The sequence below is a fragment of the Solanum verrucosum genome, unplaced genomic scaffold, assembly GCF_900185275.1.
Source record: "Solanum verrucosum unplaced genomic scaffold, falcon-dt-bn FXZP01000103.1, whole genome shotgun sequence".
In the NCBI taxonomy this organism is placed as follows: domain Eukaryota; kingdom Viridiplantae; phylum Streptophyta; class Magnoliopsida; order Solanales; family Solanaceae; genus Solanum; species Solanum verrucosum.
This window is the reverse complement of record NW_026020048.1, coordinates 5740740-5756118: the sequence shown is the minus strand read 5'-3', so window position 1 is coordinate 5756118 and position 15379 is coordinate 5740740. Positions and strand designations below refer to the sequence as shown.

At 34.7% G+C, this 15379-nt stretch overlaps 2 protein-coding genes across 3 annotated transcripts; one reads left to right on the top strand and one right to left on the bottom strand.

The window, feature by feature from the left end:
• The first annotated feature begins 7625 nt into the window (after positions 1 to 7625).
• Positions 7626 to 13424, top strand: LOC125821987 (histidine kinase 1). Of its 2 annotated transcripts, none has more exons than XM_049501357.1 (13): positions 7626 to 8010; positions 8204 to 8446; positions 8521 to 9315; positions 9407 to 9654; positions 10019 to 10178; positions 10454 to 10580; positions 10669 to 10758; positions 10933 to 11115; positions 11237 to 11306; positions 11461 to 11503; positions 11740 to 11880; positions 12011 to 13078; positions 13149 to 13424. In XM_049501357.1, exons 1-13 carry the CDS (start codon positions 7744 to 7746, stop codon positions 13362 to 13364), a joined length of 3651 nt encoding a protein of 1216 aa, XP_049357314.1. In that variant the 5' UTR covers positions 7626 to 7743; the 3' UTR covers positions 13365 to 13424. The 2 variants fall into 2 exon arrangements, with proteins under 2 accessions (XP_049357314.1, XP_049357315.1); XM_049501358.1 differs by having other exon boundaries at positions 8524 to 9315; positions 13149 to 13423.
• An 87-nt stretch (positions 13425 to 13511) lies between these two features.
• LOC125821988 (E3 ubiquitin-protein ligase RHA2A-like) lies at positions 13512 to 14190 on the bottom strand. The gene has a single exon (XM_049501359.1). The coding sequence runs from the start codon at positions 14151 to 14153 to the stop codon at positions 13644 to 13646; it is 510 nt and encodes a 169-aa protein (XP_049357316.1). The 5' UTR covers positions 14154 to 14190; the 3' UTR covers positions 13512 to 13643.
• Positions 14191 to 15379: the final 1189 nt, after the last annotated feature.

Genomic DNA, 15379 nt, shown 5'->3' with positions numbered 1-15379 from the left:
GGAATGCCTTGAGTTCCTTGATTTCAGAAATATTTGTGCCAGTTAAGATCACATCATCTACATAAACAGCAACAAAAATGGTGGAAGTCTCAGACTTCTTGTAGAACAAGGAATAGTCATTCAATGAGTGTATGTACCCTTTTGAATATAAGGCTTCAGTCAGCTTGGCATACCACTGCCTGCTGGCTTGTTTTAAGCCATATAGAGACTTGTTTAATCTACATACCATCCCTGGCTTGTGTATTGCTAGGCCTGGAGGAACCTCCATATACACCTCTTCATGTAAATCTCCATGAAGGAAGGCATTGTTCACATCAAGTTGGAATATATCCCAGCCCTTTTTTACAGCTGTAGCTAGCAAAGCCCTCACTGTTGTCATCTTGATTACTGGTGAAAAAGTCTCTGTATAATCAATGCCAGCTTCTTGAGTATAACCTTTCACTACAAGTCTTGCTTTGAATCTCTCAATAGTTCCATCAGCTTTATGCTTCACTTTATACACCCATCTACATCCTATGGCCTTCTTGCCACTAGGTAGACTAACAAGATCCCAAGTATGATTTGTGTGCAATGCTTCAAATTCTTGTGTCATAGCTTGCTGCCAGGCAGGGTTTATAGCAGCTTCTTCATATGAAGAAGGTTCATCATCATTACTGATATTCCTCACAAGTGTCTGACTCTCAGATGCCAAGATCTCAGATGGTATATGTTGGTGTTTGGAGAATGCAGTGTTGAGGGAAATATGTGAATTCTGTAACTGATTTGTTATATTGTTAGGCAAAACATAATCATGTAGGTGTGCAGGTAATCTATGTGATCTAGATGGTCTTGTGGGAAGTATAGGCTCAGATTGTTGGACAGAATTAGGAGAATGAGAAATGGCAGGTGCTACATTGTTAGGTGATAAACTAGTTGGATTGTTATTAGGTGATTTGTGAAGTGGACTGTTACTTGCACCAACTACATTATTTTCCACATGTTGTACAGATTGCAAGGCAATGTTATCATGTAAAGTGTCTATGAAAGGCACAGAATTCAAGACTGAAGGAAAAGAAGAGACATCAGGTAAAACAGCAAAAGGAAAAATAGTTTCTTTAAAGACTACATCCCTGGAGATGTGTATTTTTCTTGTGGCCAGACTAAGAACTTTGTAACCTTTTGTCCTAAAGGGGTAGCCTATGAAGATATGGGGTGTGGTCCTTGCTTGGAATTTGTCCCTATGGGTTTTTGGAAAAGTAGGATAGCATAAACAACCAAAGGATTTCATGTGTGAGTATGTTGGTTTGGTGTCATATAACAACTCATATGGGGACTTACCCTTTACATGGGAGGTAGGAAGTCTATTAATGATGTATGTGGCACACAACACACACTCACCCCAATACTTAAGAGGTAATTTGGATTAGAAAAAAAGGGCCCTGGCAGTTTCTAACAAATATTTGTGTTTTCTTTCTACCACCCAATTTTGTTGGGGTGTGTAAGGACATGTTCTCTCATGTATAATTCATTTTCCCTTGAGGAAGATTGATGTTTCTGTGTTCAGAAACTCAAGTCCATTGTCAGTTCTTATGGTCTGAACACATGTATTGAATTGGTTCTCAATCATGGATAAGAAACTTTTGATGACTGCTAAGGTGTTACTCTTACATGTCAACAATTGGGTCCATGTACATCATCTACTATAGTCATCAACAATAGTGATAAAGTATCTATGCTTATCATGTGTCATCATATGGTAAGGACCCCATAGATCTATGTGTAACAATTGAAATATTTTGGTAGAAATGTGAGTACTATGATGAAAGGGCATTCTTTCCTGTCTTGCCATTGGACATATGTTACAAAGAAAGTGCTGTTTTGCAGAAAAACTTTCGGGTATAGACTTAATTTCCTTCATCTTTACAAAAGGTACATGTCCAAGTCTATTATGCCACAACACATTCACATCATTGCAGGTATGAGTCATAAAAGAAGCAGAAATATCAGGAGTTTTATTGAGTGGAGAACAGACATAAGGTTGCTGTGTACTGTGTTTACATGAGTGAGTAGTAAAAGGTACAAGTTTAGAATTGAAAACATCTTGTCTTGACAAGTAATCAGAATTGGAAGCAGCAGAAGCAGTACAGGCAGCACCAGAATGAACAGGCTTCATCAGACATTTAGGACACAAAAAATAAAGCCCATCCTTTGCTTCACCAATTACCAGAGGCCTCTTCATTGAAGGGGCCTGCAGAATACATGAAGAATCAGAAAAATACACAGCACTTTTAGGTATGGATTTTGAAAGACAATGAATGGAAACAAGATTATACTTAAATGAGGGCACATACAACACTTCATGTAAAACAATGTCTGGTGCAAGTATCACACTACCAATTTTCATAACTTTCACCTTATAACCATTTGGTAAAGAAATTAACAAGGGGCATGGAAGGTAGGTAATGTTTGTTAGAAATGTTAGGTCAAAGGTCATATGATGAGAGGCTCCTGAGTCAAGGATCCAAGGTTCATTTTTACTGTGAGGACATCTGCAAGATAATGTTCCAAAAACAATAGAAGAAGTACATGCTATCATACCTGCAAAATTCACACTACCATTGTCCATGTGCTTAGCATTATCCTTCTCAGCTTGGAACTGCTGCAACAACTCCACAAATTGAACATACTGTTCTCTTGTTAGTGAATGACCTGTGTCTGTATGAGTTCCTCCATCATTCTCCTCTCCTGAACAGCCATGAACATCAGCCATAAGGCCTTTTCCTCTGTTGAATCTAAAATTCTGATTGTTGTCCCTGTACCCATTTTGGTTGAAATTCTGATAATTGTTTCCCTGTGGATTATTGTTTGTCTGTGGATAACCATGTAGTTTGTAACATTTTTCCCTGATGTGACCAGGTCTCTTGCAATAATCACATATCATACGAGGCCTGTTGCCACTATAGGAACTGGTCTGAGAGTAGTTAGTCTTGAAATTAGTATTGGTGTTCCCTGTAGAAGAATGGTTTGGTCTTGGTGACCTAGAAGGACCTGCTCCTCCTGAACCATTTGTATTGAAAGCAACAGACTCCATGCCTTTCTTCCTTGAACTGCTTGCATTCAAAGATGCAGATTCCATATACATTTGGGCACTGGGTTTAATTTCTCTCTGTTTCTCATCTTGTACTAACAGAGAAAAGGTTTGTGCCAAAGAAGGTAATGGATTCATCATGAGGATATTCCCTCGAACTACAGTATAGGCCTCATTCAACCCCATAAGGAACTGTATCAACCTTCTATCCTGCTCCACTTTGAACACATTATCCTTAGCTCCACAAGTGCAACTACAATTGCATTGAGTTTTGATGTGTAATGTGCTCAATTCTTCCCATAGCTTTTTCATCCTAGTGTAGTAGGTAGTTATGTCCAAAGTTCCTTGTGATAATTCATTGATTTCACGCTGAACTTGATACAACTTTGCACCATTAGTCTGATCATATCGATCCTCCAATTCCTTCCACAACTCACATGAATCAAAAACATATTCTACACTTTCTGCAATTTCCTTAGCTAGAGAATTAAGAATCCAGGAAGTAACCATATCATCACACCTTTCCCATTGACGAAATTGTGGTGTTCCTACATCGGGCCTCTTACAATCACCATTGATGAAACCCAGCTTGTTCTTAACTGACAAAACTCTAAGAACACTGCGTCTCCACGATCTGTAACCTACTCCATCAAAAGGAGTTTGAACCAACGAAGCACCTGGATTATCCGAAGGATGCATATACAGTGGAGAGCCGAGATCATTAACACCATTGTTACTCACAGAATTCTCAGTCGAAGGGGAACCACTCTCAGTCACCATAGTAAACTCAGATCAAAGAAATACACAGAGTACGATTTGACCCAGTGATGAAACACAACAAAAAATTGAAACGAAACAGATCTAGAACTCAATTTAGCTGACGATTCTGAGACGTATATCAAAGAAGCAATTCAAAAGCATAATGAGATCGAAGAAGAAGCACAAAGGTAAAGATGAATCGAGATACCTCGTGCTCTGATACCATGTCAAAATCAGCTCATAACCATGGCTGATCATCCATGAATGCAGTGAAGAGAGAAATCAGTGAAGAAGAGAGTATGGAGAGAATCAACCAACTGATTTTCATTATGAGGAGACAATGTATTTATACAAAAAGGAATCAAAATTTTTAACTAACTAATGAGCTGTCAATAACAGAATTCAGCTGACTAACTATTACTAACTAACTAACTAATTAGACTAGTAACATAATTAGTTAAATCATAACAAGTGGGAAGCCTCCAAATCAAAAGTTGAATTACTAAAATGTCCTTGTAATGTCATAATATTGATGTATACGTTAATTATTAGTAAATATTATCATATCTTATTAAACACTATTTTTATATATTTATGGACAAAAATATAAATACATAATAATAATAATATTCTAAAATGGAAAACCCCATAATATTACTTCAATTTTTCGGAAGCTAAAACACAACTTATGACATGAATTAATATAAATACAATGAATATTTGTATTATTAAATGATAGAAGAAAATCAAAAGTTTTGCAATATTTAAAACAATCTCTTCAGATACTCCTATCGCGCAAAACTATAAAAAAAAATTCAATGAACTATATTCATAAATTATCTTAAATGCTAAGTAATAGCTACAATAAACATTGTTGCAAAACTTTTGATGTCCTTCCTTCGTAATTAGCATAAATTAATGATGAATTTTCTACTTGATAAATTAAATTTATCTTATATAAACGAACATTTAGCATATAACTAATTCTCACTATTTGAATGAAACAATATAATATATCGTAGGTGTAAACTTATAGATATGTAACAAATATCCAGCCTTTCATGTTTAAATATGAGTCATTTAGTTATTATTTCTAAAAAAAATTATTGTGCTTTTTATGTTGTGCTTCTCACATGAATGAAAGAATAAGATAATTTTGTTTGGAATGCTAAGAATATTGTCATCATATATAGTTTCTCAAGCTTTTGGTATCTCAGTAATACTCAATAGTGTAACAATATTTATCGTCTTCTTATTTAGCTATCTCTAGGAGGTAAGCATAGAAAAGTTGGTTCAATTAATTTCTTAAATTGTATTTGTGTTATATATAACTTCTCTTGATTTTTTTCTACTAATCGTTATTTTTTAAAGTACATTTGTGTAGGAATCTTGCAGATATCACTATGTACATATTTCAAAATGATTATGAATGTCGAAGCTTTATGACTTTGTTTTCTTTGATAATATCTCTAATTTGTTGATAATGATCATTTCTTTGAAATGATCTTGCCTCTATAATTTGCCTTTTAACTTTCTATGTTGGATACCTTTAAATGAGGGTTTAATTCAATAATATTTAATTTACGATATGCAAATAAGTCATAAAGAAATGAGAAGAATCATCTATTGATTTTGGATCTCTAATACATAATTATAAATCCTATTAGACTAAGAACATTATGTCTTCACAAAATTTAACTTCAACTTCTATCCAATCCAAGATCAAATGCATGCGACAACTATCGTGTCCTTTATAATTGTTCAATAATTTAGTGATATGACATTATTTTATTTTATTCCAACTACATAATAATCAAGTCTTCACAATTTATGGATAATAATAAGGTTTTCAAAAAACCAACTTATAATTTAATTGTTCTTGCGAAGGATTAGTATGGATTACACGTGCAACGCACGTATTCAGAACTAGTATATATATAAAAATGACTTTAATTTCAAATATACACAGTATAATTTTTTGCCTAAAGCAATTTGGATGATATATCGAGGTATTTTTTTTAAGAGTATATAGTGTTTACTTATATTTATAGTACTAGTATAGCCTAATTTTACTTACGATACTTTTGACCCGAGTTATCAAATTGAGTCTAGCCTAACAAAGCGTTTTTATAGTACAAGTGAGTCCAACAAGCCGAGTCAACTCGTTAGACTTTTCTTCAACCTATATAACTATGGTTCTAGAAAAAAAAGTAAAATTCATAATAAGTTTTAAATTAGCTATTACTCCCTCCGTCCCAATTTAATAATACACTCGAGCTAACTGAGGTGAGACAAATTTTGACACAACTTAGGGGAAGCATAATCTAACAATTGAGCAATTGTAAATGGGGATGTTGCAAGAGTACTGTAACAAACATAAAAACAAGAAAGAGGGAGTCCAGTTCAACACAGCAAGGCAGTGTAGTCCATATATGGATCCATAAGAAATAATGTATGTACATGTCCCCCTTACTTTTGGTAAACGTATGACCTCTAAAATCAATTATTAAGGTCTTATAAGACAACTACAATTTTATATAGCCAATGCCAGTACAAGATTTCGATGGTGACTACTCACTTGTCACTGGTCTCAATCTATCAAATGGTTACTTTTTATATTAAAAAAATGCCCCCAAATAACCAAAGTATATCAATTTTGAGGGATTTGTAGGACTTTTCCCTCTCTCTCTCTCTTTTTCTTTTTTTTTTTACAATTGCTACAAAACCTTATTTCTTTTCAAGTCACATTTGTACAATTAAATCAGAAGTTACGTATGATAAAAAGTACTACTAACAAAAGAAAAATGGAAAAAAGTTTGAAGTGGTGGGTTCAATGATTACGGATTTATAGTAAACTTGGAGGTTTATGATATCAAGCATATTGATTTAAAAAACATTTGACTTTTTTCATTTCTGAGCCTGTTTTAACTTTATACGAGTCCTTTTTCTTTTTTGTAGGGGTAAAAGTTTTACCAGTTACTCTATATACTCTTTCTTCCCTAATGTAGATTGCACTTTATCCATTTGGAATATTTCAAAATATTTGGTCACATATTGTTGTACTAATAAAGTTATTCTAGACGACTCACATATTATTAAAATAGAAAAAGGGCATTTGACCCTTCTAGTTACAAAGGACTAGTAAATATTCCTCCATTCGAATTCTAAAAATGAAATCGTTAGGATGAATTTTATTCCCAAAATTGAACTTCTCAAACCGAATTTAAATTACTCAGGCAGCACAACATGAGTAATAAAAAAAGGATAAAATCTTTTATACTAAAGAGTAAAGTCAAACTGATAATTGCATGACACATACTTTTTACACGTAATTATCACTTAATCATGATTAAATGATTTGTATTTTCACATATTTTTTAAATTATTATAGTTAAATTATTTAATTAAATGTAAACACTAAGTATGAGTAAGTATTTAGCATAACATGGTGTGGTGGGTGGGTGGGTGATAAAATAAAAGATGATTGAACAATGTAGCCTATAACTAGTCATGCGATAAGAAAATAGTGATGAGATAAAAATTTTGTATCTTGTTTGGTTGTCATGTTTGGCATACGTTATCTCATTTGTACCGTAGTAATGAAATAAGTTATCGCATATACATGGTAGAGATAAGTTATCTCAGGATAACTTGTTTCCAATCAAACGACAAAGAGAAAAATAAAAAATGTTCTGTGGATGAGGAACAAAGTAAATACTTAAATATCACACACAGTTCCCACTATTCAGTGTCACACTGACATTAGTCCATTCCACCAGTATTTTTATCTAGTAACACTGACTAGTCCTTATTTAAGTCTCTGTCATTTACACTACTTGTCTGTCTATCAGCTTCCAAATTCCTCCTCCAACTCTAATGATTTATTCTTTTTCTGTACAGTTGAACAGAGAATATTAATGGCACATAATAAAGCAACTTATGGAACTACTACTACTCTGAGCATTGAATCTCCATCACCTCCAATTACACCAAAAGGATCATTGCCTGAAAGAATTCTCAGTAAGATGTTTGGATTTGCTGATTTTTCCAAAAGAAACCAATCTCCATCGCGTAGTGGTAATGGTACCCCAAGAAATTATCAAGTCGATGAAGAACTTCCATTTGATAGTAGTATTTGTCACTCATCGTATCGTGGTGTTTTCGTTGTTCGTCTTGCTATCATGGTAAGCAACAATAGAGATAATTTTTTGCTGTTTTAGTTTTGCTTTCCAATTTTTGTTGATTTTGAAAATTGAATCTCGATTTGTTCAACTTTGAGACTGTAAAAGTATTGCTGGATGTTATTGTATTAAGTTAAATGATGTGGAGATTGATTCAGATTGTTGATTTGGGATTATTCTGTATGGTTATATGCAGGTCATGCTAGCTATTTTGATCGGAATGCTAACTTTATTAACATGGCATTTTACTAGAGTTTACACAACAAAATCCCTGAACACACTCGCATTTGGTCTTCGTCATGAGCTTCTGCAGAGACCAATATTAAGGATGTGGAACATTTTGAATTCTACTGTTGAAATAACTACAGCTCAGGTTAAGCTGTCAGAGTATGTAATCAGAAAGTATAGCAAACCTGTTGATCAAGCTCAACAAGTTGAGGTTGTTTCTTTTTTCTCTTGCTCAACTTATTTGGTACTGTTATCTTTTATTAATTTAAAATGTTTGCCCCTCAGCAGCTGTACGAATCCATGAAGGATGTAACCTGGGCTCTGTTTGCTAGTCGGAAAGCTCTGAATTCGTTAACCATCAACTATAAAAATGGTTTTGTTCAGGCTTTCCATAGAGATCACAGGAGTAACAATACATTCTACATATACTCTGATCTTGCCAATTATTCTATAAGTAATACATATGATGTAAATTTGTTATCGTCTCGTCAAGGATGGAACGACCAAACTATACACAACAACATCTCAGCAATTTGGTACCGAGAACCTTTAGATCCTTCAACTGGAGAAAGGAATGGAAAGAGAAGCATAATTCCACCAGATGAGTTGATTAACATTGCTGGTATATCACAAGTACCAGATGGTGCAGCTTCATGGCATGTGGCTGTGAGCAAGTATACAGATTCACCGTTGCTTTCAGCAGCACTGCCAGTTTGGGATCCATCGAATAAAACCATAGTTGCTGTTGTGGGAGTTACTACAGCACTTTATAGTGTAGGTCAATTGATGAAAGAAATTGTTGAGTTCCATAGTGGTCACATTTATTTAACCTCTCAAGAAGGATGGTTGCTCGCTACTTCCACGAATAGCCCTCTCTTGATGAATACTACAAAAGGGCCAAAGCTAATGATGGCTATTGATTCTGAAGACCCTGTTATACGATCTGGGGCTGAGTGCTTACAGAAGGAATATGGAAAAAGGCTTCCCCCAAGTCAAGAAGTGCACATAGAGAATGCTAAACTTGGGAACCAGCTCTATTATATTGACTCATTTTACCTGCAGTTAAAGAGACTTCCAATGGTAAATTGTTAGCTTAGCACACTTCAGTATCATGATTGGATAAGTGCGTTCTGCTAATTTGTCGGTGCTTACTGATCTGCAAACTTTACAGGTAGGAGTTATCATCATTCCAAGGAAATATATAATGGGAAAGGTAGATGAGAGGGCTATCAAGACTCTTGTAATATTGATCTCAGCATCAATATGCATCCTAATCATTGGATGTGTCTGCATCTTCGTACTAACAGATGGAGTGTCAAAGGAAATGAAACTTAGAGCAGAGCTGATAAGCCAGTTAGATGCAAGAAGGAAAGCAGAGGCATCGAGCAATTACAAAAGCCAATTTCTGGCAAACATGAGGTGAATACTCATCAGTCCTTTATTATTAGCTTAATATATTTGTACCTGCATTGGGGGTGTTAGTGCATAAAAAATGAGTTAAATTCCAGCAGTTCTTCAAAAAATATATTCACATTGTTTTATGAAACACACAGCTCATATTAGTAAGTAAAGGCCATTTTCTGAAAATAAAGCTATCAGATGTTTATATTTCCTTTCTATTGGACTGTTTTCTACTTTGAACTCTGATATAGACAATAATAAGTAGCTTACTTCCGCTCTTCTACTCTATATCTTGCCTCAGCGAAAGATTCATTCTCAGTTTAAATTTTTAGTTTCTCAAATGTACATTTCTACAGTTACTTCATGCTTTGTTTTTTCACAGTCATGAATTACGAACACCTATGGCTGCAGTTATTGGCTTGCTGGACATTCTTATAAGTGATGGTTTTCTTACAAATGAACAGTATGCAACTATTACTCAGATTCGTAAATGCTCAACTGCCTTGCTTCGGCTTCTAAACAACATTTTGGATCTCAGCAAGGTAAGATGCAAAAGCAAACTAGGGAATCAAAAATATTTGTGAACGTTGATATAGTAGAGCAAACTAACAACTCTTTTGATGATAGTATTCGAAAGAGTTTACTCTTTGATTGACTAAAGTGACCCTACTGTTCCTCGGAGAAATTATAGCATAGATGAAATGGTAATAGACTATTTAGGGTAATGTTGCAGCTAGCTTAAGCTCATTACTCAAAAGAGTGGTTTTAATTAGACCTGAGAAGAATCATATATTCAATTATGCTACTTTTTTATCAGGTAGAATCTGGAAAACTGGTGTTGGAAGAAACAGAATTTGACTTGGCTCGAGAACTTGAAGGACTTGTTGATATGTTCTCTGTCCAGTGCATTAATCACAATGTTGAGACAGTTCTAGATCTCTCTGGTACATCCATTGTCCTGCTTACGAGTTGATTTTGAGACTCTTCACATTGTTTTCTGAATATATTGTTTTCTCATGTTTCTATCTGCAGATGATATGCCAAAATTAGTTAAAGGAGACTCTGCCAGAGTTGTTCAAATTTTCGCAAATCTAATTAGCAATTCTCTCAAGTTCACAACCTGTAAGTGCAACTTTTTAATAAATATATTTTCAAGTCTTTCTATTTGTCCTCATAATTGGTAAAGCCCTTGCAAGAATCAAACAGAGTGATTCTACTGACCCTATATAAGCTCCGATAAAACAAAGAGATTAGGGTCATGATTTTGGTGATTTTAATTTGAGAAATACCTTACAGCGGGCTACATCATTCTTCGTGGATGGTGTGGAAGTGCTCGTGGAGGGAATTTTCCACTTAATCAGAAAGACTCTTGGTCTGCACCTAAAGTGAAGTTGAAGCGACAAGAAAGCCAGGGCAAAAAATTCTCCAAGAAAGATAACAAAATAATCCTGTGGTTTGAAGTTGAGGACTCTGGTTGTGGTAAGATCACAAATCCAAAATAGCCATAAAGTTTACCAGTTAACTTATTTTCCCACTTTCTGCTACTGCATATTAACTCTCTTTCTCTCTATCTCTGGATTTTCCCTTTTTGTTGCTCTAGGAATTGATCCAAGTAAATGGGAATCTGTATTTGAAAGTTTTGAGCAAGCCGATCCTTCGACCACTCGCTTGTAAGAAGTTCACTTCATTGTCATCTATGGATAAACTTTTTTAGTTAAATAACAGAATATATGCATGAATGCATGAATTTACTTCCTGCAAAACTTAAAAGCTAGTTAGTATCTGGAAAGAAAAAACTCATCGTTTGATTATGTTCATACTTAGGCATGGTGGGACTGGCCTTGGACTATGCATTGTACGTACCCTGGTGAGTTGAATTTTTTTTCTTAAAACAAATTTCAAGCTTTAACTTATGATTTTCTAAGACTTGATGTGGTCCTAAGCCCCTTACAAAGTAAAGGATGGCATGAACAACAACTCTCTAAGCAAAGTTCCACTGTTCATCATTTCTGAAAAATTTCCCCTTGGAATAGGCTTTAAGCATAAAAGTAGAGATATGTTGACTGCTTTGGCAGTTTCTAACGATGATAGGATGATATACAGGTTAACAAAATGGGTGGAGAGATTAAAGTTGTAAAGAAAAATGGACCAGGGACAGTGATGCAACTATGCCTTCAACTAAACTGTCCTGCTGAAGTCGCTGGGCAGCACTGCCAGTTTAGTTTTGAGGAACACAAAATGAGGGTAAGTAAAACTTCATGGGCTAAATGTATTCATTCAACTCACAGATTCACTTGAATGCTAGAGTACTACAGGTGTTATTATCATTCTTTGTGGATTCAGTAGTCTCTAATGTGGTATTTACATCCATCAGGTGTTGCTTGCACTCAATGGAAAAATGGGTAGAGTGATAATGTCCCAATGGTTAAAGAGAAATGGGGTGCATACTTGGGGAGCATCTGACTGGAATGAGCTCACTCAAATTCTTCAGGGTATTTCTATATCCAAAGGCTATTTGCAAGACACACCTTGTGAATGCTTAGATCCTGAAGATTTGAGCATTCAAGATCCTAATGCCTCATCACCTTTTGTCATAGTTGTTGACATTGGCATCCTTGACTTGAGCACAAGTATATGGAAGGAGCAGCTAAATTTTCTTGATAAATACCATGGCAGAGCAAAGTTTGCATGGATTCTTTACCATGATACATCGAGTACCATCAAGATGGAACTCCGAAGAAGGAGACACCTACTTATGGTCAATAGACCACTATATAAGGGGAAAATGATTCAGATTTTAGAAGCTATTATAAAAGAAAAAACTCTTGAGCTGCAGTCGTTTGGTAATGCACCAGCAGAAGGAGATTCACATGAATGCCTTGAAATTGATCCTAACCACTCTGATATCGCCTGCTCGGATGATTCTGACAAGTCAGATAATGGAAATGACAAATGTGCAAATGCATTCCTTTCTGAAAAAAAGAGGGACGAAAATTTTGTCAAAGCCTCTCTTTCACATTATGGGACCTTAAACAACTACTTCATTGACTTCAATAGCGTAGATCTTGAAGAAAATGCTCCTGACAGGACTCATCTGGGACAAACTAGGGATGGAGAACATAATTTAACAAGCACCGCCACCAAAGAGGTCACAAATGCCTGCTCAAATAAGGTAGCAGGGCAGAAATCTCTAGCAGGTTTATGTATACTGCTTGCTGAGGATACCCCAGTTCTGCAAAGAGTCGCTACAATAATGCTGGAAAAATTGGGAGCTAAAGTGGTTGTTGTAGGAGATGGACTACAGGCAGTGGAAGCACTGAAACCCGTGCTTAATTCAGATGAATGTAGAAATGAATCTCTTCAGGAAGATGATAATACAATTACTTCCCAAGCTGAAGGCTCTTATTCCCTTCCTTATGACTTGATCCTGATGGATTGTCAAGTAAGTCGAGCATGAATTTACGGTTATAAGAAATTGCTGTGTGTTTGCTAATATAATTGCTTCTTAACAGATGCCGAAGATGGATGGTTATGAAGCAACAAAGGCAATTAGAAGATCAGAAATGGGAACAGGAACACACATTCCCATTGTTGCACTGACAGCTCATGCAATGTCATCAGATGAAGCAAAATGCTTACAGGTTGGTATGGATGCTTATTTAACCAAGCCCATAGACAGCAAGTTGATGGTTTCCACCATTCTTTCCTTGACTAAAAGAAAAGCCTAACCATCATACCTCTTTATCAAAAAACGGAAGAAAGAAACAAACAAACAAAATGGAGAGCTCAGAAAACTCATGAGCTTAAAGCAGAGTTTTAATTAGCAATAGTTTTGCAATCTGTACAGGAAACTAACTTTGTATCTGTTCTACAGCTTATGCAAAAATTTCAATAAGTTTTGCAGATTTTTTATTAGAATAAGTATGGCAATCTGTACAGGAAATGTCTGTATCACTAATTTTGCATCTGTTATAGTTTATGCAAAAGTTTGTAATAAGCATCGAAAACTAACTAGAACTAGTAATGGATGGATTTAGAGAATTAGATCGGAAAGAGGTCAACTTAGGGGGTAGCAACATAGATCTGCACAAGGGGCAGGTGACGTGTCCATCGTTCACCCAAGTATCAAGGCATCCCCTGTGGAAGACATGGCTGCAGGTGATGAGCTCTCTGACCTCCTCATCTAGCTCCATGGATTCAAGGCAGATCGAGCATCCTTTCACTGATTGGCCGCATTTCCGGCGGCGGCAGAGGAGGTAATCGCTGTAGAGGAGTATGGGGACTTTGAGCTTGACGGCGGCGGTGGCGACCTCGATTGGAACGGTGACAAGGGAAGGGCAAGTGCCGTCTAATAGAAGGATGTAACTATTGGGGTTGTAGCTTGAATCCGCATCGTCTTCTTCAGGGGGAGGTTTGCAGAGACCCAGCCGAGTAAGGAAAACAATCACCATTAATTTCAGATATCTCCATAAGAATGCCAATTTTGGTAATTCAATCACATGGAATAGGAACCCCATCACTCACAAAAAGAGTAAAGTATTTCTTAGTGGAAAAACACAAGTAACATCTCTTTCCTAAATATATATAATGACTACTACTGGGTTTCTCATATTAATAATTTTTTTTTTTGAAAATAATAATAAAAAAAAAGTTTGCCACTTCTTAGAACAAAATAATAATATAAGTTTGAAGAATTAACATAGTAAATAGGTGTTCATTCAATTGATTAAATTAAAAATAGTTGATAAATATATAATATATATGATTAATTAATATATGATCTATGTATATTCGCTAGAAAAAGTGAAAAGTAAATTTATCGGACTATCTATATGAATATCCCAATTTTTTTATATAACTAAAATAATTTTTATTGAATTATTATATCAAAGTAAATGAAAACCTTCTCTTTTATACATGACGGACACTTCAAATTCTTTGTGTAGAATGAATTAATGAATTCAAATATGGAGATCATCTACCCTAACAAAGGAACACCAACTCATGCTTTTAACGTTATAGTAGAAGTCATCTGTGAAGAAAATTACAAAGTATAAAAAATGACAAAATAATTTTTAAAATATTGAAAACAAAGTTCCATAAAGACATTATATGTGATATCCAACTATTGTATCAACAATAATAAACAAATTAAAATAAATGTTAGAGATGTAAAGTATTAAATTCATTTTTATAATGGAATATTTTAAAATATCATTTTATACTTCCTCCAAGTACATAAATAGTATTACATCACATCTTTAGCTGTAAATTATATGTTAAATTTTATGTATTGCCTTTTTATCTATAAAAATTATAATCACAATACGTTATAAGAATAAATCAATTAATAAAAATTCATAGCCTTTCAAAATTCTGGAATTAATGAAAATTCTAAATTTTCGGTTACTATTATGGCATATGCAAAAGTTAGCTAATTTCTAAACGTTCTTTAACGTGTAAATTACAAATTCAATCTCGTCTTGAACCTTCTAGACAACAGGGGACGGGTATAGGGGTGGGATGATGAATGATCCAAATTCCTTTGGCAAAAGAAAATTACTCTATATATAAGTTTTTTTAAATTTTTATGTTCATATATAGATTTGAATCTCCTAACGAAATAAGACGTTGACTCAATCATTAAGAAAATTTTAAATTCACCTTAAATTTCAAGTTCAAATTCTAAAAACTATATTTTTATTTTTAGAATCCCTAAGGTGTTAAACGGAAAAAATATATA